The sequence below is a fragment of the Coptis chinensis genome, chromosome 5 (assembly GCF_015680905.1).
Source record: "Coptis chinensis isolate HL-2020 chromosome 5, ASM1568090v1, whole genome shotgun sequence".
NCBI lineage: Eukaryota > Viridiplantae > Streptophyta > Magnoliopsida > Ranunculales > Ranunculaceae > Coptis > Coptis chinensis.
In genome coordinates this window covers 50,169,628-50,193,856 of record NC_141460.1, presented here as the reverse complement: position 1 = coordinate 50,193,856, position 24,229 = coordinate 50,169,628, and the positions used below count along the sequence as shown (strand labels likewise).

At 36.6% G+C, this 24,229-nt stretch overlaps 2 protein-coding genes across 4 annotated transcripts; both read right to left on the bottom strand.

The window, feature by feature from the left end:
* Positions 1–1,050: 1,050 nt before the first annotated feature.
* LOC147497799 (transcription factor MYB1R1-like) lies at positions 1,051–4,450 on the bottom strand. Of its 3 annotated transcripts, none has more exons than XM_086560099.1 (3): positions 3,459–3,996; positions 2,746–3,368; positions 1,051–1,355 (listed from the first exon to the last, which is right to left on the bottom strand). In XM_086560099.1, exons 1-2 carry the CDS (start codon positions 3,736–3,738, stop codon positions 2,791–2,793), a joined length of 858 nt encoding a protein of 285 aa, XP_086416225.1. In that variant the 5' UTR covers positions 3,739–3,996; the 3' UTR covers positions 1,051–1,355; positions 2,746–2,790. The 3 variants fall into 3 exon arrangements, with proteins under 3 accessions (XP_086416225.1, XP_086416223.1, XP_086416224.1); XM_086560097.1 differs by lacking the exon at positions 1,051–1,355 and adding an exon at positions 2,601–2,649 and having other exon boundaries at positions 3,459–3,991; XM_086560098.1 differs by lacking the exon at positions 1,051–1,355 and having other exon boundaries at positions 2,601–3,368; positions 3,459–4,450.
* A 6,580-nt stretch (positions 4,451–11,030) lies between these two features.
* LOC147497798 (uncharacterized) lies at positions 11,031–12,554 on the bottom strand. Its single transcript, XM_086563012.1, has 2 exons — positions 11,958–12,554; positions 11,031–11,732 (listed from the first exon to the last, which is right to left on the bottom strand). Exons 1-2 carry the CDS (start codon positions 12,552–12,554, stop codon positions 11,031–11,033), a joined length of 1,299 nt encoding a protein of 432 aa, XP_086419138.1.
* Positions 12,555–24,229: the final 11,675 nt, after the last annotated feature.

Here is a 24,229-nt window from a genome sequence, read left to right as displayed (position 1 = left end):
ATTAACAGAAAAAGAGATCATGTAAATAGAAGTAGAAGTTTTATTCAGATCAGCAACATTCAACTTAAGCATCCATTACATGCATAGCCCTTACCAATAAAAACCGCAGACTTAGTGATCACATACTGATCACTACCTATGACTTGCTGAAAACCAGCCTTGTTCAAAATAAAACCAGAAACCAAATTCTTTCTAATCTCAGGAATATGAAGCACATCCTTTAACAGCAGTTTCTTCCTATAAGTAAACTGCAGCTCAACATCACCAGTACCCAGAACCTTAGTCGTATGATTATTACAAAATAGAACTTCCTGATTCGTAATTGTGGTATAACTCTTGAACCAGTTCCCATTATAGCAAACATGCCTAGAAGCACTAGTATCAGCCCACCACCCCTCACAGACATTAACATAATTGACCTCAGTTATCATAGCAACAAAAGATTCCTCAGTAACATTAGCCTCATTAACTTTACGAAATTTATAGTTCTTAGCATAATGCCCCTTCTTCTTGCAAGTATAACAGACAACTTCTGACATGTCAATGGGCGGTTTCTGATTCATATGCACCTCATCTGATTCTGATTCTGTGGAGCTTTCTTGTTAACAGGTTTATTCTTCATGGCTTTCTTATTAGGTTTCAAACTAGATTTAGTCTTATTGGTTTGTTGGTTTACCACATTAACCTTAGCCTTGGTAGATGACATGGCAACTTCCTTATTATGGTATTGTTTTCGTGATTCATCTTCTATACAAAGTCTCATAATAAGACTCTCCATCGAAAACTCCTTAGACTTATGCCTTAGTATGTTCTTGAAATCCTTCTAAGGGAGGAAGCTTATCAATGACGACAACAACTTGAAATTGCCTCATCAATTTTCATCCCTTCCGAAAGTATCTCATGAACAATAATCGTAGGTCATGGCATTGAGACCGCAATGATTTGTCATCTACCATCTGAAACTTAAGATAACGACTTATAGTGTATTTTTTGGAGCCAGCTTCCTCAATATCATACTTCTTTTGCAGAGCTTCCCAAACATCAAAAACAGATGGAAATTCAGAGTATAAGTTGTATAGATCATCAACAAGCGAGTTCAGGATGTAATTCTCACACTTTAAATCCACAGCTATCCAATTATCAATAGCAAGACATCTTCATCAGAAATCGGTTCACTTAGAACGGTTTCCACTTTCACCAGGGTCAGATAGAACATCATCTTCGCCTTCCACTGTTTGAAGTGCTCACCAACAAACTTGAACGGTCGATTATTACTATTGTCATTGTGGGACCTGGATGGGTTACCTTCTTCATGTTCCATTGTCAAACAACCTTCAAATTATTGGATATAATTTCTGCAACAAGAACAAACAATGAATATAAAGAAGGTTGGCTGAGGCACGGATCGATACGCTCTTTTTAAGGTTGTTTCGCGTCTGTTCCTCTTTATCTTGATGCACCACGCCAACAACCCCGTGATACAACGACCCAATTATTACTCTTATTTGTTTACTGCAGATAAACCAAAGAAGAAAAGGAAGAACCATGATACTAATTTTATGATTGCCCAAAGCATAATATAAAAAGTAGTTTTGCAAATACTATAGGCTGCTGATAGAGGAGTATTTATAGAGGAAAAAACTGGAGCACTTAGTAGATCCGAATTGTAGGGATCTGCTTCAGTTTCCCGATAAGAATTGGATTCTACAAATCCATCATGTTTCTGTTTCCCAATCCATATCCAATTCTGTTTCCAAACTTATTCGGAAACAGTTTAAGGAAAATGGTATACCAAAAAGAATATTCGAAAACAATTTAAGAAAAATGGTCTACCAAAAAGAAGATAGGAGATTAAAGAGAGCACAAGCCACAAGCCCGAGCCCGATTCGGTGCGCACGTGTGTGACTTTGTGTGAGCCCTCCCTCCTAATCCAAAAGCCTTTGTACCCAAAGGGCACACCTTTAGTATAGGATTTTCACTTATAAACACTACTCACTAGTGTTTCCTCAAGTTCTCTACTTGAACAATTATCCTACAAAGAGGTCAAGGGATCAAACCACCACAAAGTCACTCCAAATATCACTATTTGTTTTATTGGAAATAACACAACATTTTGTACCTCCTCTAAGTCTCTAAATGGAACACTTATGTCCATTGTCGAGGAGGACAAAAATAGAATTATCTACTTGAGAAAGTAACAGGTTGGGGTTTGCTATAACCCAAAATATATTAAAAAAAAAAATTGTTGCGTTTGTATTTTTCGCTTATGAAAAAGTTTGAGGTGTAACTGACAATTGGGGACAAGTTCACGGGTGATTTTTGTTGTTAATACCGACAAGTTTAAATAATTTATGACAAACTAATGAGGCTCATACATGCCCCACCTAATTGTGTTGCTAAAAACAACTCATTTATCCCTTAAAAGACAAAACGAAAAACTCAATAATAGAGTCCAAATTCGATGTTTGTGCCTAAAACTATAGAAGTTTATGTGTCCATATCTCCATCACTGGAACAACGTACGTAACATTTAAGTTTTAAAAAGAATATATGCTATGTAAAATCCCACCTGATATTTCATCTCTTAAAACCACCAAACAAGAACAACAACAGAAGGTACTATTACTTCATTATCTTCTATTTTCTTTCCTTCACCACAAACAGCCAGACAAATAAATAAGTATAACAATCTGTACAAAGAAATAAAAATAAATGATTAACTACTTGCCTAATTAATGTCTTTACCTTGCCTTTACCAAGTAATACCAATATCCATTTACAAAGATGATATCAAGCAACACTAATAATGCTTCCACCGTTTGGATCAAGATCACCTGAGCTAGAAAAATTTGACATAGCCTGAAAAGCAGAATGTCTAGAGGGTGAACTCTGACATTGTTGTTGTTGCTCAGGAGTACAAAGCTTTAATGATAAAGACGATGAGTCTTCCACCATTGTATTCTGATTTAAATTAAGATCCTCCATCCGTGATGAAGGTGGGATTGGAAGTATCGGGATTGGACGGATAACTTTTGCGTGTGTGTTTGTTGGTTCTGCTTGTCCTAATGTTGTATTTTCAGGACCAAATGAAAGTGAAAAAATAGGCAACGAGAGTCCAAAATTGGAGTTCAGTTGTTGAGGTGATTGAATAGGCCTTTCTTCTTCTGCTGTAATATCGAATAGACTAGATCTACGCCGTCGCCTATTCTGATTGCTTCTGCGAAGAAAATACTTTTGAGCATGACTAGCTACTTGTGTTGGTGTTCTAGTCTTGACATAGTTTCTTGAAATTCCTCTCCAATCTCCTTTGCCTACTCTTTGTAAACCAATTAAAAACATCCTATGTTCTTCTTCAGTCCATGGGACACCTAACAAATAAAATAATTCAAAAGAGTTATAACCATATAAACGATATAGAGTATGCAACTGGCTGGAGTTGGACTTTAAAACATACGTACCTCGCTTACGTTCACGATTTCCATCAGAGGTATGGACAACATCATCCGAAGCATAACCAGCGGCAATATCAGAGTTGGACTCATGAAGCTGCTCATATTGAGAAAGATTGTTCATGCTAACACTTTTCCTGAATGAATTCTCAGCAACTCTAACACCGAAAAGCATGAAACCGCCACCCGAAGTTGCTGTGGTTGGAGTGACTAAGGCGCCACCATTTTCAGTGCAGGTACGTGAGTTATGGCCGTTATGGCCACAGTGAGAGCAGCTACGAGACATCATGTTCTGTCCTTGGAGCTAGAGTTTGAACCGAATGGAGGATTTGTCAATGAAGATATGTTGGTAAGTTGGGTTATGTGGAGTGTAATGGGATGAGATTTGTCTTTGTTTAGTGCCTCCAGCCTCCTTTATTTCTTACTGGTTTCAAGACGCCGTACAGTTGTTATATCTCGATTGGCTCTCAGGTCTCAGCCATAGAACCGTAGAAAAGGTCGAGAAAAATGATTTGGAGAGATAGAGATTGGTTATTGGTGAGGGGTTGATGATATAATTGATAGGGTTTTTGTCTGTGTATATATGTTCAATTTTGCCATGTGGAACTTGGAAATGTTGATATCCTGCTTCTCATGTGCATCAAGGATTAAAATGTTTCAATATATATAAATTTGCTTTACAATACCATGACCATCATCTTTTCTTTTAACCAAATTATATCAATATATATACTAGTAAACAAATCAATCAAAATCTTTTGCATGGCCAAATAAATATGTCTAAGATGCTGCTTGGCATGATTAGAAAGAGCATCTATCAGAGCATACAAGTGCACAAAAGGTGAAAGGTTAGGAATGCATGTATAAAGCACAATTTTGCGTGCGGTATTTGCTTTCTGATCTTACCAATATATAAGTACATAACTACAGAAATCGATGAACTTTTGTTATCAACAGCAATTTTTTTGTTCTTTGGGATACCTGCTAGATTTTTTTTTTTCACATCAAAATAACTATGGTGGTTCAACATCTTAAATATGTGATTCTTAGGTACGAATCTTATTGCCCAATGATCTTCACTTTATAACAAATGTGAAGTATTGCGGTCAGCGACGCGAATCTTATTAGGCCAGAAGTCAAAATTCAACCATAATCCACTATTCCGGTACGGTTGAAAAAGCAATTGCTTAAATATCATTCATAACCTTTTTGGGTGACCTATATCATTCAATTCATTATCAAACACCAATTCTAATTGATCATACTTATGTCATTATGTGGTTTCAATATGTGAGTAGTGAGTGACTATGAGCTGTTACTTGTTAGGCCTCAAAATCCTAATTCTCAATGCTTAAACGCAGTACTGTATACCAATAAAGTACGACTTTTGAGAACTTTCAAATGAAATGAAATATAGAAACGCAAAAATTATTAAGTGAAAAGAAAGTAAGTGTCCAAGTAAGATGAAAGTGTAAGAAATATAGAGAAAAAAAGGTAGTGGGAAAGCAGTGTGTTTCTAGACCGTCTGCTTAGCATATTCTCCTCTTTTTTGTCACATTATTTGAGCAAGATTTCCTTGTTTGCATTTCAGTACAGTTTACTCTCTTTTGTTTAAGAAAGTCATACATCGTGGGTATGTAGTTGGAAAGAGGGTAAGAGATTGTGAGCCCCCATAAAGCTTCTTCTTCCACCCTTGACCATTCTTTGCCTCTCCTTTATTTTGTGGTTGTTGTTGTATTAGTGGGGTACGTGCCTTTTTCTTTTCTTTTTGTTTTGTTTCTTCTTTTTTCACACCTTCTTCCACCTTACATATGTTTTAAGCATGTGTTCTATTTAAATTTATTTTTTTCCTTTTTTTGGTTTTTCAATTCTAATTTCTAATCTGTCGCCCTATTTTGATTAGACTTTTTGAAGTTGCTTAGTTTTAATAGAGCATTGCTTTCTTGTGGATCGAGATGTCGCTATGTTTTTGGTCTTCGGGTTAGTAGACGGGTTAATTTGAATAGCAAAAAGTTTTGGCGATGGTATTGGTAGCTTGAATATGACTCTTTTGTCTCATTCTCGTCGTTGAAGAGTCTTAATATGATAATATCCAAAAAACGATGTTGTACATTACTAGTGAGGATTGTATGAATTATTGATATCAATTTCTGTATTAACTTTTTGTTCTGGTAAGTGATTTTTAATGTTTTTTTTATGGGTCTTGTTATCATGTAGGACATTGAAACAAGGTGTCCGATATGTTTTTGTGTTGGACGGAACCAAAATCTAAGTTTTGGTGCTGGGCAGCAGTAACAAGTAAAGTGATGATAGGGATGTAAATGGGGAAGGGTTGGGGGCGGGTTTGCCATCCCATCTTGGTCTCCAACTTCAATTTTATTCTCCATACCCGCTCCAATCTCCACTTGAGAGTAATCAGGGATTACCCATCTCTGCCCGTATAGATATCAGGTCTCCATACCCGTTCTATTCCTCATTAACCAAATTTGAAACAAAGAAAAAAAATAAAAATAAAATAAAAAGAAACATGACTTGTACTCATCATACTCACCTAACTAACTAATTGCACTAAATTTTTTTTAGATCATTTAATAAAAACTAATAAGTTTTTACACTAGTCTAAGTAGTAAATTAAATTTGCAAGCACAAAAATTATATTCTAGCTCAATAATATTTAAGTTTAAGTATTTAACCAATAATATCTTTCATATAGCATAAAGTGGTTTCGATCTAGTAGTTTGAGGGTTATTTTTCCATAAGAGAGGTTTTGTGTTCGACTTGTATACAAGTGAAATTAAAAAAAATAATAATAAAAAAATTAAAAATAAAATAAAACTATATTACATATATACATAATTGGGTCAGGGTCCCCATCTCCGCCCCCATACCCATTTAGTGCCCCCATACCCGCCCTATTAGGGTCGGATCCCTATGGAGCCCCGTACCCATCACTAATATTTAGATCCCTAAGTGAAATGTTTGAGATATGGCGGTCATATTTTTTCCTAAGAAATGTTGGGTGCAAAGTCTCACGGTTTTGGGTATATACTACTAGTTTGTCAGAGGTTCCAGCCCAGCCCAACCTCAAATTCATGCAAGCTTAAATATGTAGGCCATAGCCCAATTCTTGACTCATCATAGTCATCTATATTCAAACCCAAGAAATCTGATCTCAAGTTCAGCCCATGAATCCAGGTTCACATGTTCAAATGTTCAATCGAGCGCGAGAGAGTGTAACAGATATCATAATACAGTAGAACTAGGGTACCCGATTACCCGGAACTGAACCGGAATTGGAACCGAATGTTTTAGTTTTGGGTTTTAAAAAGTTAGACCCATTTAAAACGGGTCATTAAGAACCGAATCGATAAAGAACTGAAATCGTAGAACCGAATAGTAAAAAATCCGTGGGTACTCAAACTGAAACCGGAACCAAATATTATGATTTCGATATATATAATTTAGTATTATATTACATTTAAGATAATCAAACTCATACATTATAATATAAAATATGTTTTTTACGTGTAAAAGTCTATTAAATATATATAGGATAATAGTTAATGTGTGTTGTTAAATGTATATTTTAATTTATAACAATACGTTAAACAAATGTATCATATATGTTAATAATAATATCAACGTGTATATTATGAATCAAAATATTAGTTTAAGGAAGTGCGTTAAGAATTCGACACATCCAAGTTTAACCAAAACCAAAATTAGTTTAAGAGGCATAATATTTTTAGTTTTTACATCCAAGGTTGACCAAAACCAGAATTCAACACATGTCAACCCACTTTTGGAAGTAATGGACAAGAACACCCTTTTTATTTATTTGCAACTACTTGAAATAACGAGATTTCCTCCTCCATAATCTCTTAAAATTTTATAAATATTAAAATGCACTTTGATTTAATACATTTTAACTCGATAATTAAGTTATTTGAACTCAACATTTTAAAATAAATAGTTGAGAATTCATTTATAATAACATACTTTACATTTTAAAATGCATATAGTGTAAAAACTTAAAAATTGCTATGCCTCCCATATTGTAGAGACATTTGACACTAGACCTTAAGCATAAACCCTACACGTCTGGACACTAAACCCAAAATTCTTATAAACTAGACACTAAGCCTAAACCCCTAAACCCTTACAAAATAGGCCCTAAGCCTAAACCCTAAACCTTAAGACATTAACCCCTAACCCCCTGTAAACTAGGCCTTAAGCCTAAACTTTAAACTTATAGACACTAAAACATAAACCAACTAGTTGCATTTTATAGTAGTTGGTCGAACCCCCATAATAATAAAATGCATTTTAAAATGTATTCTGCATATGCACTTTAAAATGTGTAAGCAAGTTTATAATGTGGGTGCATATGCATTTTAAAATGTGTCGTGTATCTGCATTTAAAAATGTGTTAAGTTTATAACGTAGGTGGTTTAATTTTTGTGGTTTTTGTTTATGATATACCATATTAAAATGCAAACCACGTGGTTATAAGTGAATTCTATTACTTTATTTTTAGTGTAAATATTTGGTAGTTATTTAAGGGTAAAAGAGAAAATAAAATGGTTATATATAAAACTCAATAACTAAATTGTCCACTTCCACAAAACGTGGGTAGTTATAGTCAAAGCCTAAAAATCGTATTTTTTTCTTTGTATAAGTAGTTTTCACTATCTAAAAAAGGTAAATAGTAGTAAATCTATAAAATAATATTCTTCAATTTTTTAAATACAAACTTTTCTAAACACAGGCTTCCTAACCCAATTTCTTGTATTTATTTTATTTTATTTTTTTTAAAAGTTAAGCTAGGGATTGGCAGGCCCTCACCTGTTGTATTGCTTAAGAAACTCTTACATAGTTTGTTCCTTGAGCATCCTCCTCCACAATACTATGAAGGGGCTAATCAAGAGAAGGGGGACTAATAGTAGCCAAATAGTCTGCTGCCCACATGACTGAAGGAGATGTACTCAAAGAGGAGACTCAAACTTTGAATGGTAGTGACTAAATCCAGGCAGTACCAAGGGGGCTTCTCTTGCTTGTTAATAGCGTTTACTGCCCTTAGCGAATCTAACACAACTTCCACTTTCAGAAGCCTCTCATGGAGGCATCTTTTTAACCCGACTTCCATAGCTAGAAGTTCTTGGAATAGCACTGATTGCATTCCGCCATTCCCTGTGTAAGCCGCAACAATTTGACCTTGGCTGTCTCGTATTGCCCCTCCATGTCTAGTACCATTACTACTTAAGCTTCCATCAGTATTGAGTTTAACTCTGTTTACGGGTGGTGGATCCCAAGAGCAACCAGTATACATCGGGATCTTGAACTGCAAGTTGAGTCCTATTCTGGTACACAGAGCTCAAGCATCCAAAGAATCCTTTGCCTGAGGCTTTAAAACTACTAGGTAGTTTTTGAGGTCTCGTGCCAGCTTGTTGAACAGCGCCAATGCGTTCATGCTTGAACCCTGAAAGTGCCGCTTGTTTCTCTCTTTCCAGATGGAGTCCACTGCAACACATAAGTAAACTTTGTATACTTCCCCTAATTCATGCCCTTTGCAGAGCCTGAAGATGGACGACCATTCTCGATTAGAAGTTCTAGAATCAGTAGAGATATCGAGAAGCTCTTTAATCTTGGAAATGATCTGCTGGGAGTAAGGACACTCAAAGAAAAGATGCTTAGAATGCTCTCTACTACTATTACACAAGTAGCATGTAGAATGAGAAATGACTTTTCTTTGCACCAGACGGTCTTGGGTAGGAATAATGTTGGAGAAGAGCTGCCAACATGTGAAGGAATGCCTCAACAGAACCCATTTTCCCCACACAAAATTATACCACCTCACTTTGTTTCCAACTGGGCTGAGAGCGGTATAGGCGCTACTAGAGGTATAGAGACCACTCTGGTGGGGAGTCCACACTATATTGTCTTGTAGGAGATTCTTATAGATGCTGGTAGTGAGAATTTCAGTCTTGAGATCAGAAGACGGCATTTGAAGCACGTGGTAATTCCAATAACCATTATCTAACAAACAACTGGCCTTGGCATCCATATGAAATTGCCACGCTGACAAGGCTTCAACATTGAATAGGAGAGGAGAATTGCCACACTAGATATCATGCCAGAGTAGCGTATTCTCACCATTAGCGATCGTATACTTGATGAGCTTCATAACTAGCATCTAGAATTTTTTTCCAAGACCAAGAACAGTCCTTCAGGGTTGTCATAGTCCAGAAAAATTGTTTTTTTATGTGGTGCTTCCAAGTCCAATCCACCCATATAGTTTCCTCTTTGATCACCACTTTGAAGACTAATCCGCAGTAGGCTCCCCAATTCCATCTTTGAAGATTTACAAATCCCAGTCCTCCTTCATTTTTTGGTTTACTCATGGTACACCAGCTAGCATGATGAAAGGCTTTCTGCAATCCATTAGAGGACCATAGAAAGCGAGCACATACTTTCTCAACTTGATCCAGAACCGTTTTTGGCAGAACGAACGTTCTAGCCCAGAATATATGGAAGGATAATAGAACTGACATGATCAACATGGCTTTCATCATGATCAACATGATGAAAGACTTTCTGCAATCCATTAGAGGACCATAGAAAGCGAGCACATATTTTCTCAACTTGATCCAGAACCATTTTTGGCAGAACGAACGTTCTAGCCCAGAATATATGGAAGGATAATAGAACTGACATGATCAACATGGCTTTTCCTTCATGGTAGAGTTATCGGGCTTTCCAATTTGTAACCTTTTAGGTGACTCGTTCAATTAAAGGTTGGCATTCTCTTATGCCCAACCTTCCTGAGATCAAAGGAAGGCCCAAGTACCGGACATGGGGTTTTACTAGTTCAACTCCTAATATAGAAGCAAGTGATTGAACATCTTGATGATTGAGGGCACCAGTAAGAATGGTGGTCTTGTGAATATTGATGTGTAGTCTAGTTGCCCTTCCAAACTACAAGAGACATTCTTTAACCGCAAGAACAGATTTGTTTTCCCCTTTGCAAAAAAGAATGACATCGTCTGCGAAGGCAAGGTGTGATAGTTTCACTCTTTTGCATTTAGGGTGAAACTGGATTCGTTTCTCATTGACGCTTCTTAAGATAATACAACTGAGAATTTCCATAACCAATACAAACAGATACGGAGATAAAGGATCTCCTTGTCTCAAGCCTCGGGCACCAGGGAAGAATCCTTCCACTGCTCCATTGATCATCACAGAATAAGAAGGAGAGAAAACACACATCTGGATCCATTTGCACATAAGAGGGGGAAACTTGAAGGTATTCAACATAACTTGTATAGTGTCTCAGCTAACCATATCAAAAGCTTTCCGTATGTCTACTTTGATAGAACACCTCGGAGTGCTATGTTTCCTATCATACCCTCGCAGAAGCTCATGAGAAAGTAATATGTTGTCTTGTATGGTCTTGCCAGGGATAAAAGCTGATTGATTAGGATAAACCAAATCATTAATCACCAATTTCAGTCTATTTGTAAGAACTTTAGACATGCACTTATATATAGTGTTGCATAAGGCAATCGGTTTAAAATCTTCTACCTAGGATGGGTTAGTTATTTTGGAAACTAGACAAAGAAGGGTTACATTGACCCCTCTGGGGCGTTTACAAAATCTAAAAGCATTTTGAGTTTCCAAAATAAAATCAAGACCAATAGTAGCCCAACATTTCTTAAAGAAAAAAGGAGTATATCCATCTGGGCCAGGTGCTTTATTGTCCTCCATCTCAAAGAGCGCTTGCTTTATTTCATCTTCTGTCACCTCAGAGTCTAAGGAAAATGAATCACTAACTGTAGCTTTGACTAGTAAGTTTTGGAAGAATATTGGACTAGAGACCTCCTCCCCTTTTGTGCCAAGAATCCCTTTATAGAACTCAACAATTATATTAATAATGTCTTCTTGTCCTTGGACTGTGTCTCCTTGATCATCTTGGAGGGACCAGATGCCACTTTTAGCTCTTTTTTCCTTTAGAATATTAAAGAAATAGGCAGTGCACTTGTCACCTTCCAATATCCATTCACCCTCTTCCTTAAGCTGAATCTTAGATGCTTCTGCACTAGCAAGAGTTTCATACTTATTAAGAGCATATTTTTCACTTTGGCCAAGGTGTGGATTGAAAGGGTTTTCTTGCAAAAGCTTCTGGATATCATATAGCTCCTCCCTAGCTTTTATAACTCTACCATGGAGGTCGGAAAAGTTCTTCTGCGCCCAAGGCTTGAGCCTTTCCTTCAAAAGCTTAAGTTTCTACATGAGAATATACATGGGATTGGAATAAACAAGAATCTGCCACACCTCTTCAAGAATGGATTGAAATTCCGGTTGCTCCACCCAGTAACTTTTGAATCTAAACGGCGCTGTTTTCCTGCTCTTCGCAATCCACTCTATGAGAATAGGGGAATGATCAGAAATGTCGTGCGGGAGGAATTCTACCTTAGATGACGGATACTGAGCCAATCATAGACTATTTACCAAGCTTCGGTCTATTTTTGTCATAATCCTGCCAGGTCCTTCCACCTTATTACTCCATGTGAAAAAGAAGCCATTAAAAGATAAATCTGACAGGCCACAATCTTCTAAGCATTCAATAAAGTCACTTGCTTCTCTCGGATACATGGGATTGGAATAAACAAGAGTCTGCCACACCTCTTCGAGAATGGATTGAAATTCCGGTTGCTCCACCCAGTAACTTTTGAATCTAAATGGGGTTGTTTTCCTGCTCTTTGCAATCCACTCTATGAGAATATGGGAATGATCAGAAATGTCGTGCAGGAGGAATTCTGCCTTAGATGATGGACACTGAGCCAACCATAGACTATTTACCAAGCTTCGATATATTTTTGTCATAATCCTGCCAGGTCCATCCACCTTATTACTCCATGTGAAAAATAAGCCATTAAAAGATAAATCTGACAGGCCACAATCTTCTAAACATTCAATAAAATCACTTGCTTCTCTCGGATGCATGGGCGCCTCCCCCTCTTCTCTCCTCTGCTTTAGAAATGTTATTAAAGTCTTCAACAACATTCCAAGGTAGATTGATAGAGTTATGAAGGGATCTAATGTCATGCTATAACTTTCAATAAAAGTACAATGATAGTTTTACCTACGCATAAGTAACGAGACTCAAACGCAAGTAAAACTAAAAATAATTTTCACGTCTAATTTATCAAAGTTTTCTACTCTCGATGCTATTGCAATAGAGTTGGAGTAGAAGATTCGTTCCACTCCTAGTTCTTTAGAATTCAATGTTTTCAACGACTATCGGTCTATCCAAAGTCAATGAGAGTACGGACAAAAATTATACTACGATGCAAATTATACTAACAAGATACGATAATTCAACTACGAAATGCTAAATTGATACTGTGATAAGGAATTAGGGGGATTGATTCCACCTTAACTCGACTTAATTTACTAACGAAGAATCGTCGTAATCCGAATTGAAGTGCTTTCGCATAACAATTGGTTCTTCCTAATCCCTAGTTGTTCATGGTAATCTCTACCAACTAACATCTAGCATGTGAAACAATCAAACCCATTCTCATGGTGAACTAATTGTTTTCTATAATGGTATGAAAATTACGACTATTATACGCTAACAACAATTAAGCTTTCATCAAGGCTTTCTCAAACCCCTCTAATTGAGGTTTTAGCCTAGAGTAATCAAACTATCATTTCTAATTGAATTTAAACAAGACATAATATTAAAGATGGTAAATTTATTTATTTGATCTAATCAATAATAATCTAATGATTCTAATTGAATTAAACAAGAATTGAAACTAAATTAGCACTAAGAAATGATTTATAACTAAATGATCGAAACTAGATCTAAGTAATTTAATAATTAAAACTAGATTATGATTAACTAATTATCAAATGAAGGCAACCTAATTTGAATTTAACAATACTAAAACTAATAAGAATTTAATCACTAAACTAATTGGAATTAAAAACTAATACTTTATTGTAAAACTAATAATGATTCTCAAATAATAATCTACTTGTTCTAACACTAATTAATTGAAAAGTATAACTAGATCTAAAACAAGATATGAAAAACTAATTAATGGAGACTAAAACTAGATCTAAAATTATTCACTAATGGCTACCTAAAAACTAGAATAATCTATATACACTAATTTAATGAATTAAAACTAATTCTATATTACAAAAACTAAATTTTATGAACTAGAACTAGGTTTAGATCTAGATAGCTTAAGAGCTAAGCTTTTGTCTCTTGCTATAGAAGAGTTAGATCCCCAAATTCGTGCATGGGCTGAGGAGCCACGTTTTGGGCTAAAAAATCGAGCCCAAAACCCAATTCATTGAATCCAAGACTTCCTATTCTAGTCGTGTTACTGTAGCACGAGTTTTCACCAACTTATACTACTTTGATCGAGTCAAGGTCTGGACCATTGGAAAGAGATTTCTGGGCCGGTCATTTTGATATAAAATGGGCCCAAATCTAAGGTCTGAGCCCATAGATATGGCCTTTTGAAGTTCTGTTAACTTTTCTTCAGCTTTCTAATCCGGTTTGACTTTCACTTAACAGCTTGACTTGGGCTTTTTAAGGGCATTTTCTCTATGAAACTTGGGCTTTCTTTATAGAACTTTCATAGCAATCACTTTAGCTCCTTTTAGTGCCTAATTAGTAACCAATTTATATTTATTCAACTCCAAAGCCTGAAATACTCAAAAGCACGTAATTAGTGATAAACCTATATTATTAATAATATAATTGGTCTAACAGCTATATTGTTAAGGGGTTAAAACTATAGTTTTGGGCTCTTATCAAACCACTCCCAAACAGCATTTTGCTTGTCCTCAAACAAATATGAAAAATTAGAATAAGTGACAAAAAATGGAGTTCTAACTAGTCTTGTTTCGCCGAGTGCGATTGCATTGACCATATGCAACAAGGCCTTAAACCATTAGAAATTCCCTAGTGGACGAGTTATAGCCTCGTGAGAGTTTTCCAGTAAAGGTACTCACAAACTTTATCTATACTACAACAACTAAGAAATAAAACTATTGTTTTCTTATTTATGTCTCAATTATCTATACATCTCACTAGCAATGAATACAGAATAATCGAGTCGAAACCTAAGCTAATATATGCATAATAATCAATCATCTACGAATAAACATATATACAATGAGTAATACTATGAAATGCACTAGCAGGTTCGTTTATGAAAACTCGGAATAGCGTCCTTAAGTAGGTCCTCACATAAATGTCAAGACAAAAGCCACTCTTATTTTTCTGCTCAAGTTTCGCTACTCCAGTGCGTGCGCAGTGGGCACACTTTACCTTACAATCTCAACGACACACAAGGAAACCGGGTTTGATCAAACACATCTGCCACTTACTATCACACTAACCTATTCCTAATTGAGCTAGAGGTCTTTATTAGGTGTTGCGGGGATTAGGAGATGGTTTAAGAAGGAAGGAAATAGATATTCAAAAAGGGGAAGTCTGAGATAATAGGGTCTTTATATTACGTAACTAGAAAAATTCTTGTTCTTTTGCTTCTACACTTTGTTTCCATCCTTAGCCTTTTTATTTTGGCTTTTTGACTCATTTTATTCTATTTTTGGAGTTTTTATTTTATTTTTATTTTTATTTTTCTATTTTTTTTCTTTGGATAGAAACTTCTTTTCTTTTTCTTTTATGAAGCAACTAACTAATTTTTGTTTACACAGGTTTTTTCTTTCTCTTTTCTTCACTCATCCTATTCTCAAACTCATTCTGTAATGGGTAGGTTGATTTTTTTTTTTTTTTTTTTTTTTTTTTTTTGTAACAGGGTAAAGGATTTGCGGTTTATGAAAGGCTAAAGAAAGGCTCAGAGGGACGACTAGCGAAAAATAATTAATAAGTGTGAATTTCTGGCTATATCGATCCAAAGAGGGCCTAAATTCTCGCTTTGGATATGGTATAATGATAAAGCAAGTAGACGTGTGATTTCTCTATCCGGAATTTACTTCTCCCTTGTGTTATTTCTCAAATATTTCACTCATATAAGGCTTTAGGCTATATTCTCACAGGATTTGTAGAATAAGTACTCTAGCCTAGATTTCATAAACTTACTGCCAAACAATCATAGATACTCATGTAATATATTTATAAAAGATTATTATCTACATATTAACTTAAGTTTCTAAAAACTATTCTAAAGCAAAAGCTAACGTGAAACTTCTAGATTATTAAGAGCATAGAGAAAGAAACCATACCAATATTCCTAAGTGCATAGCATAACTTTTTATTTATTTTTGAAATTTTTACTAGAAAACAAGTGCATATTGTACATATCTATATCCTAACAGATGCTTTAATTACACGTGTTTCTATGCCACCCCTAAACAAGAAGCATGTTTTGTCCTCAAAGTATTGAAATAAAAATGGTAGAAAAATACCATGGAAACGTGTGAAATTTGAAACATCTGCAAAACAAAGTTAAAACATACTAATATAGAAAAAATAAAAACAGACGCAACTCTATATGAGTTCCGCCCGTTATGGGGTTAACAAGAATTAAATTGCTTGGGACATAAGCAGACACTAACTGAAACTAAAAACTTACCTTATCTCCAGCGTTTAAGCATTGTCAACCTCTTCTATAAAGAAATGAGGTTCCTTCGCATCCTGCCATGCCATGATGATTTACCAGGCTTCACACCATTTATCATCTACAATTGCTAACTTGCTTAGCGCCACTTGGTCGGATGGGGTGTAGGGCGCAACCAAATGAGGTTGTAGCCTCCACCCCGGCCAAGTCATTGCACGGAAAGAACTAATAATACAATTGGTGGGTCGCAGAATGTCGACCCCCACCCAATCCGTGAAACAGGCACAAAGAACAGGGAAGAAACATAGCATAATACGACAAACTAAAACAGGCATAAAGAGGTACTTATGCCTCATGCTATGGGCTCATGCTAAACTAGACATTAAGGTCTGGGGAATATCATAGAGCATACGTCCCCCAGCTAAAGCAAGGAAAATATCACAAGTTTCATCATTTGCAGAAGAATAACGCCATTCCCCTCTAATGTTTAGCATTATCCAAAATATAACAGTGCCCACGTTTATGGATAGGCTACCAAGGGATACGTTATAGTTCCCTTGGTCCTCTATCCTAAAGATTCCTACCCCATAATCCTCATAGTTATAGAGGTACATATTATCTACCAAATAGGCCCATGAGTCTTGTATTTCAGCGGGCATAGCAAGTCCGAGAGCCAAGGCTAACAAGAACCTGGTAATTTCCATCGTTTCATCCTCAATGGTGATGGAGAACACTTACAATTAGCGGTCTATCAAAGAACTTACAGTTATAGAACACTTATACTTGTTCTCCATCCGGTCTATCAAAGAACTTACAATTATCATAAAAATAAGATGTAAGTGTAGGAGAATAAAGTTCATCAGGTCTTACCATTAGCGGTTCCTAGCCTACTTGTATGATTATCTCGCAAAACCACGCACCATAGGTGTCACTTTGGAACAAGTCTTCAAAAGACTGCTCCGGTATGAGTGTAGGAGAGTTCATTTCAATAAATGCACTCTAGAATTGCTATAAACTACCCTCGAAAACCTGACAAAAAATCAGAATTTTTCGTGGCTACGAAGGTCAGGGCGTGGGTGGCGCTCAAATTTAGCCTTAGAAGAAGCGCTGGTCGCTCAGTGTAAAATTGAGTTACAAGTTTTTAAGCGCCGTGGCGGTCGCGACTCTGTGTGGTCCGAAAGGGGATGAAAGGAAAAATAAAAGGAAAAAATTGGAGGTTTAAGGTAAGAGATGAAAGTGAGATGTGTGGGTTTTGTGTGGAGGATGAAGGAAGTTTATATAGGGTTTTAGTTTCTAAAATGAATCGACAAGTTTCCAAAAATCTTTAAGGAAATTGCCGAAAACAAAATATTTCCAAAACCTAAAACGGAAACAACCCATATACATTATTCCAAAACAAACCTAATATATTTTAGATTGAATTTAGAATAGCAACTTCCTAACTCTTTGAAATTTCATCCTACCACAATATCTAGTCATAGCCATGCCAATATCGGCAACATTCCCAACAATCATCGCAAAATTACTGCTAAAATTGTGGATCATATAAAAACAATGCTAAAAGAAATAATACCACCCCCAAACAATTCGAGAAGGTGAGATTAACGCAAAAATCATCGCATGCTTAGACAAGAACCAAATTAAATTCAAATAATAATTAACTACCAAATTTAAATTGAACTACTGAATTTAACAACTTAACATCCAAATTACTAAAAACAATAAAAATGACATCCACACAATAACCAACAAGAAATCTAGCTACGAGATAAGGAAGGGATAAGAATAGGAATTTGAGTGATCAAGAATGGAAAAACCAAACACCTCACCCCCAAACAAATTTTTAAAAATATGTTTTTAAAAATTTGTTTTAAAACGTGGGTGGTCTTTTAAAGTCAGATTCCCATAGACTTACTGTGGGTTCATTTTACGTCAGATTCCCCTAGACAGTGCACACCCCCAAACAAACAAGAAACTGGGGTGGCACAGAATAGATGATATGTGGTCAACTATAAACTAGTAGTCGAAAGAGTTTGGGGTCTAGCCATAAAAACATGATACTAAATACACCCTCAAATAGAATGAAGTTGTATAATTGGAAGCAATCATGTAGAAGAATAAAAGAAAACTTATGCAACCCCTCAAAAAACATATACAAACCATCATGTTGTAGTTGTGTTAAAAAGTTTGAATGACCCAAAAGATAAATTAGCAATACTTTAGGTGAGAAAGGAATGAAATCTGGATCCTGATATCTTTCATGAAGCTCAGATGCGGAAAAATAAGACAAACTGGTTTTCTCACTACACTCGGTCAAAGCTTGGCTCTCAACTACAGGAATGGTGTACTCATAGGATTGTGTGCTAGGCAAACACTCTTCACTGTGAGGGTTGAAAAAATTATAGAGGGCCTCTGAGGTAATGGGATCAAGTGCAAATTCGAGGTTCCTCTAAAATGGTGGGTGAATGGATGGCTTAGTTGTGGTAGATGGTTGGATTTTAGGAGGTGGTAACTCAGGTGGTTGGTGGTCAGTTGGTGGTTCATCACCAAATTGATCCTCACACGCTCTTAAGAACTCTACATCTGGCTTGGCTGAATCCACAAGGTTGTGGTTCATGGCTTTATCTTTAAGAAAGTCATCTATTCCTTCCATTGTTATTTCCTCAGCTGCCAAACTAAATTGAGATTCACATTGCTTTAAAGATGTAACTTCCTCTTTTTCTTGCACATTAAATTGTTCATGCCTTAGATTAGAATTGTTAATCTTTATTTTCTCACCCTCTTCCTCTAAAACACTATAAGTATCTTCAATAGCATCATTCGAATGTGTAAAGGAATCGTCCAGCCGAGTGCGGTTTGCAAACACAAAAGCCTGGACATGCTCAACAGGAGGGTCCATATTAAGAGAATGACAATAGTTATCAAATTCTTTCTCTGTCACACCCTTATAAATATCTTCTAATGTGTCATCATTATATTCATCTTCAGATGGATCAATAGGAGGTTCCTCGGTGGCATCTCTCAAGTTGGAGTGGTCATCCAAAACATGTCCTAAAGTGTCGTCTTCAAGAATTTCCTCATCCAGGTGGGGTATGGAGTCAACATAATGGTTAATGGGAGGGTCATGGGAAGGTTGTTCTAGTTGTGTGTCGATCTCTGGCAAGGTTGAAAGTTCTTTGTTAGGTGAGGAGATCATGGAAATCATCTGGGCTATGTTCTGAAGCATAGTTAGGTTCTGAAGCATAGTTTGGGAAATTTAGTCTGGGAAGGGTGGCGAACTAGATGGGTGGGTGATTTCTGGCATGGTGGAAGGGTCTGGCTGGTATGGTGTGTGATAGTCATAGTTATTGGCATTTGAGTGACTCTGGTTGACTTCGTATTGTGATGGGTTAGGTTGAGGTTGAATGGCTGGTTGATTGTTATTGGTGGAACTCCATTAATAGTTTGGATGACTAGAAAACTCTTGATTGTATGGGTTACTATAAAAATCTGAAAATTGAGGCTCATAATTATTATTATATCCTATAGTAGGCTCAAACTCTTGATATGCTGGGCAATGAGAAGCCCAATGGTCAGGACTACCACAACATGAACATGGTGAAGGGTTTTCATAATAATCACATGATTGCTCGTCTACATATTGATATGCCATAATTGTTAATATATATATATATATATATATATATATATATTCTAGGACAATTAATATGCAAATGAAACTCTAATTATAAATTTCTAGATAGGCGTGTGGTATACTAGATAGGCGTGTGTGTTGACGTTGACGATTGATTACGTTAGGCGTTTTTCTTCGGCCTGACCTTAATCTCATGCAAGGCTAAGACCAATCTTAACAGGAGATGCGAGGAGCGAAAGAAGGAAATACCTGAATGCCTCCTTGCTTCTCTTATGAATAGCGTCTTGTATACGCAAGCTCAGTGTATGTAACAAGTTAGGACACTGAATAACTTGAAGTAATAGTAGTTTGAACTAACCTGTGGAAATCGAACGGCTCAGAATAGGGCGCGGGGTGCCTTCTGGTTAAGCCTTGATAGGGCGCGGGTCACGCTCAGGTGGAACTCAAGTTCCAAGCGCTTCAGCGCGGGGGGCGCTCGAACTTTGCCTTGGTAGGGTGCGGGTCGCGCTCAGGTAAAACTCAAGTTCCAGGCACTTCACTGCAGGGGGCGCTTGAACTTTGCCTACCAAGGGTGCAGGTCGCGCTCAGGTAAAACTCAAGTTCCAGGCGCTTCAGCGCGGGGGGCGCTCAAACTTAGCCTACCAAGGGCGCGGGTCGCGCTCCGTGTATTCCTGCGAGGAAAAATTCAGTTCTTAACCAAATAACTACAGTTAGAATCAAACAAGGGTGGGTGGGTTTAATGGGACTTTGAAAAGAATAACAATACTACCGAAAACAATACTAAAGGGAACTAAGATGGCAGCGGCGACATTTGATAAAAATAAAATGATAGTTTTACCTACGAATAAGTAACGAGACTCAAATGCAAGTAAAACTAAAAATAATTTTCACGTCTAATTTATCAAAGTTTTTTACTCTAGATGCTATCGCAATAGAGTTGGAGTAGAAGATTCGTTCCACTCCTAGTTCTTTAGAATTCAATGTTTTCAACGACTATCGGTCTATCCAAAGTCAATGAGAGTATGGGCGGAAATTATACTACAATGCAAATTATACTAACAAGATACGATAATTCAACTACGAAATGCTAAATTGATACTATGATAAGGAATTAGGGGGGATTGATTCCACCTTAACTCAACTTAATTTACTAACGAAGAATCGTTGTAATCCGAATTGAAGTGCTTTCGCATAACAATTAGTTCTTCCTAATCCCTAGTTGTTCACGGTAATCTCTACCAACTAACATCTAGCATGTGAAACAATCAAACCCATTCTCATGGTGAACTAATTGTTTTCTATAATGGAATGGAAATTACGACTATTCTATGCTAACAACAATTAAACTTTCATCAAGGCTTTCTCAAACCCCTCTAATGGAGGTTTTAGCCTAGAGTCATCAAACTATCATTTCTAATTGAATTTAAACAAGACATAATATTAAAGATTATAAATTTACTTATTTGATCTAATTAATAATAATCTAATGATTCCAATCGAATTAAACAAGAATTGAAACTAAATTAGCACTAAGAAATGATTTATAACTAAATGATCGAAACTAGATCTAAGTAATTTAATATTTAAATCTAGATTATGATTAACTAATTATTAAATGAAGGCAACCTAATTTGAATTTAACAATACTAAAACTAATAAGAATTTAATCACTAAACTAATTGGAATTAAAAACTAATACTTTATTGTAAAACTAATAATGATTCTCAAATAATAATCTACTTGTTCTAACACTAATTAATTGAAAGGTATAACTAGATTTAAAACAAGATATGAAAAACTAGTTAATGGCGACTAAAACTAGATCTAAAATTATTCACTAATGGCTACCTAAAAACTAGAATAATCTATATAAACTAATTTAATGAATTAAAACTAATTATATATTACAAAAACTAAATTTTATGAACTAGAACTAGGTTTAGATTTAGATAGCGAAAGAGCTAAGCTTTTGTCTCTTGATATAGAAGAGTTAGATCCCCAAATTCGTGCATGGGCTGAGAGCCATGTTTTGGGCTGAAAAATCGAGCCCAAAACCCAATTCGTTGAATCCAAGACTTCTAATTCTGGTTGTGTTATTGTAGTGCGAGTTTTTACCAACTTATACTATTCTGATCCAGTCAAGGTCTGGACGATTGGAAAGAGCTTTCTGAGCCAGTCATTTTGATATAAAATAGGCCCAAATCTGAGGTCTGAGCCCAAAGATATGGTCTTTTGAAGTTCTATTGACTTTTCTTCAGCTTTCTAATCCGGTTTGACTTTCACTTAACAGCTTGGGCTTTTTAAGGGCATTTTCTCCATGAAACTTGGGCATTTTTATAGAACTGTCATAGCAATCACTTTAGCTCCTTTTAGCGCCTAATTAGTAACCAATTTACATTTATTCAACTCCGTAGCCTGAAATACTCAAAAGCACATAATTAGTGATAAACCTATATTATTAATCATATAATTGGTCTAACAGCTATATTGTTAAGGGGTTAAATCTACAGTTTTGGGCTCTTATCAACTTCAGTCTTTCAACTTTGGCATTTCTCGTGTAGACTATAGTGAGAAAGTACACTTCATTGTTCGGTAAATGAGTGACCTTACAATGAATATATTGGTCGGACTCCATAAGCTTAGCAATATGCATTTTACATGGGTCCCAGCATATCTAGATTCTACCTGAGGGATCCTTGCTATAATTATTCATATGTTCCCAGAGTGGGCAGCACATATTGCGAATGCGCTCGTACTTGTGCTGTCTAACTTTCGTTTCAAGCAAACAGTACACACTCAACATCTTTTCTATCCTGACTTTATTAATATCTTTGGCCTTTTGATCATCATTGGTTCCTCGCACATTCTACACACAGATAGGTGTAGCCATTAGTGACGTTTGTTCTTCGACCCCTTGGGCCATCCCCTTCTTTTGCTGTTGTTCGGCTGCTTGGAATAACTTCCAAGCTTCTTATTCTACTGAGATACTATCCTTTGATTGGGGGTAGCATCAGTTGCTATCCTTTGATTGGGGATAGCACCAAAGGACTCATTAACTTGGCCACTCCTTTTGCCTGCCCTTGTGACAACACCCGAGGGTGTACTTAATTGGAGGAGGGGAGAGGAGTAGGTTTGAAGACAATAAAACTTCATCTTGAAAGTGTTCTATTTCTTCTTTAGAAATTTCACTTGAATCAAGAACGCTTTGAGGATCCTCTTCGAGAGCAGAAAATCTGCTATGATCCATAGCATAAAGAATTTCTTCCCCTATTGGAAAAGGGACGCCAGCTCTCATAATAGCGATAGGAAAGTTAGTTTCCATTGCCATTTCCAGGAGTTGCATCGATTGTTCTTGTGATACAGTGGAATTATTTGAGACAAACTAGACCAAAGCACTACAAGTTTGAGGGGGGGATTCACTATGTTGGCCTGCCTACCATGGAATAGCAACAATATTTGTTATTGGGTCTGGGAGAGTTTTCAAAACGACTACAGTCAGAGGGGGTGTAGTCTCCACTGGGGCCGTTTCCACCAATACTTATGTTACTGCTGGTATTTTCTCAACATTTTCTTGTGTTGTTGTATTTCCTTGTGGTTTCCATTTGGCTGCACAATTTTGTCTTTTTATTCTGCATTGCTGGCTTTTGGAGAGTACAGGTGTAGGGCCAGCTGGGGCATTTGCATTCTCTTGGCTTGGAACTTGGTCCTTCCCTTTTTCTGATCGTAGTCTTCTACATTTAGCAGTTAGTTGGCCAACCATTATACAATGAGTGCAAAATTTTGGAAGTTTACCCAGTTGTATTTCTTGCCAAAATTCAATGCCATGTTCCACCACTTCCACTGAGATTTATCTGGGATTGGTTCAGTCAGATCAATTTCCACCAGTACACTAGCGTGATATCCGCTATCTCTTTCAAGAGTGTTGGCGTCAACTCTGATTGGGCTTCCCATTGACATTAGAGTTTCAGCTTCCCAATATTCGAGGGGAAGTCTTGGAAATTTCACCCACACAGGGCCTGATGTCTAGCGATATGTGTCTGGGCTGAAGTTTGGTGTCCATTTTGTAAAACCTCAGAAACTGTCCTTCTATATACCATGTTCCTCCATATAAAATTCTGCTATAGTCATTTTCTTTCTCAAAACAAAAATTGGTATAACCTTTTCCCAAGGGTGAAATTTTCACCTTTCTAATTAATCCCCAATCAGTGCTGACTACCGATCTGATTTTGTCCAGGGTTAGTTTCATATCAACTCGGCCCACTAAAGATAGTTTACAAGCTTCAATGCCCTTTTCAACATATCTTATGGGAAGTTTAATGGCTAGATGGTTATCCTTTCTGGTGGGCATAGGCAGTGTGGAGATATCCACTGGGCTCTGTATGTGTGGTCTTACCATATCCGCATATGTGCTTCCTTGGTTTTGTGCTACCATGACGTTTCTACTTGCTCCTTGGGCTGAAGATTCAGCACCAGTTGAGGAGGCGTTGAAGACTATTTCAGCAAAAGTCATCTGCCTTGTTTCAGGTACAGAACCCTGC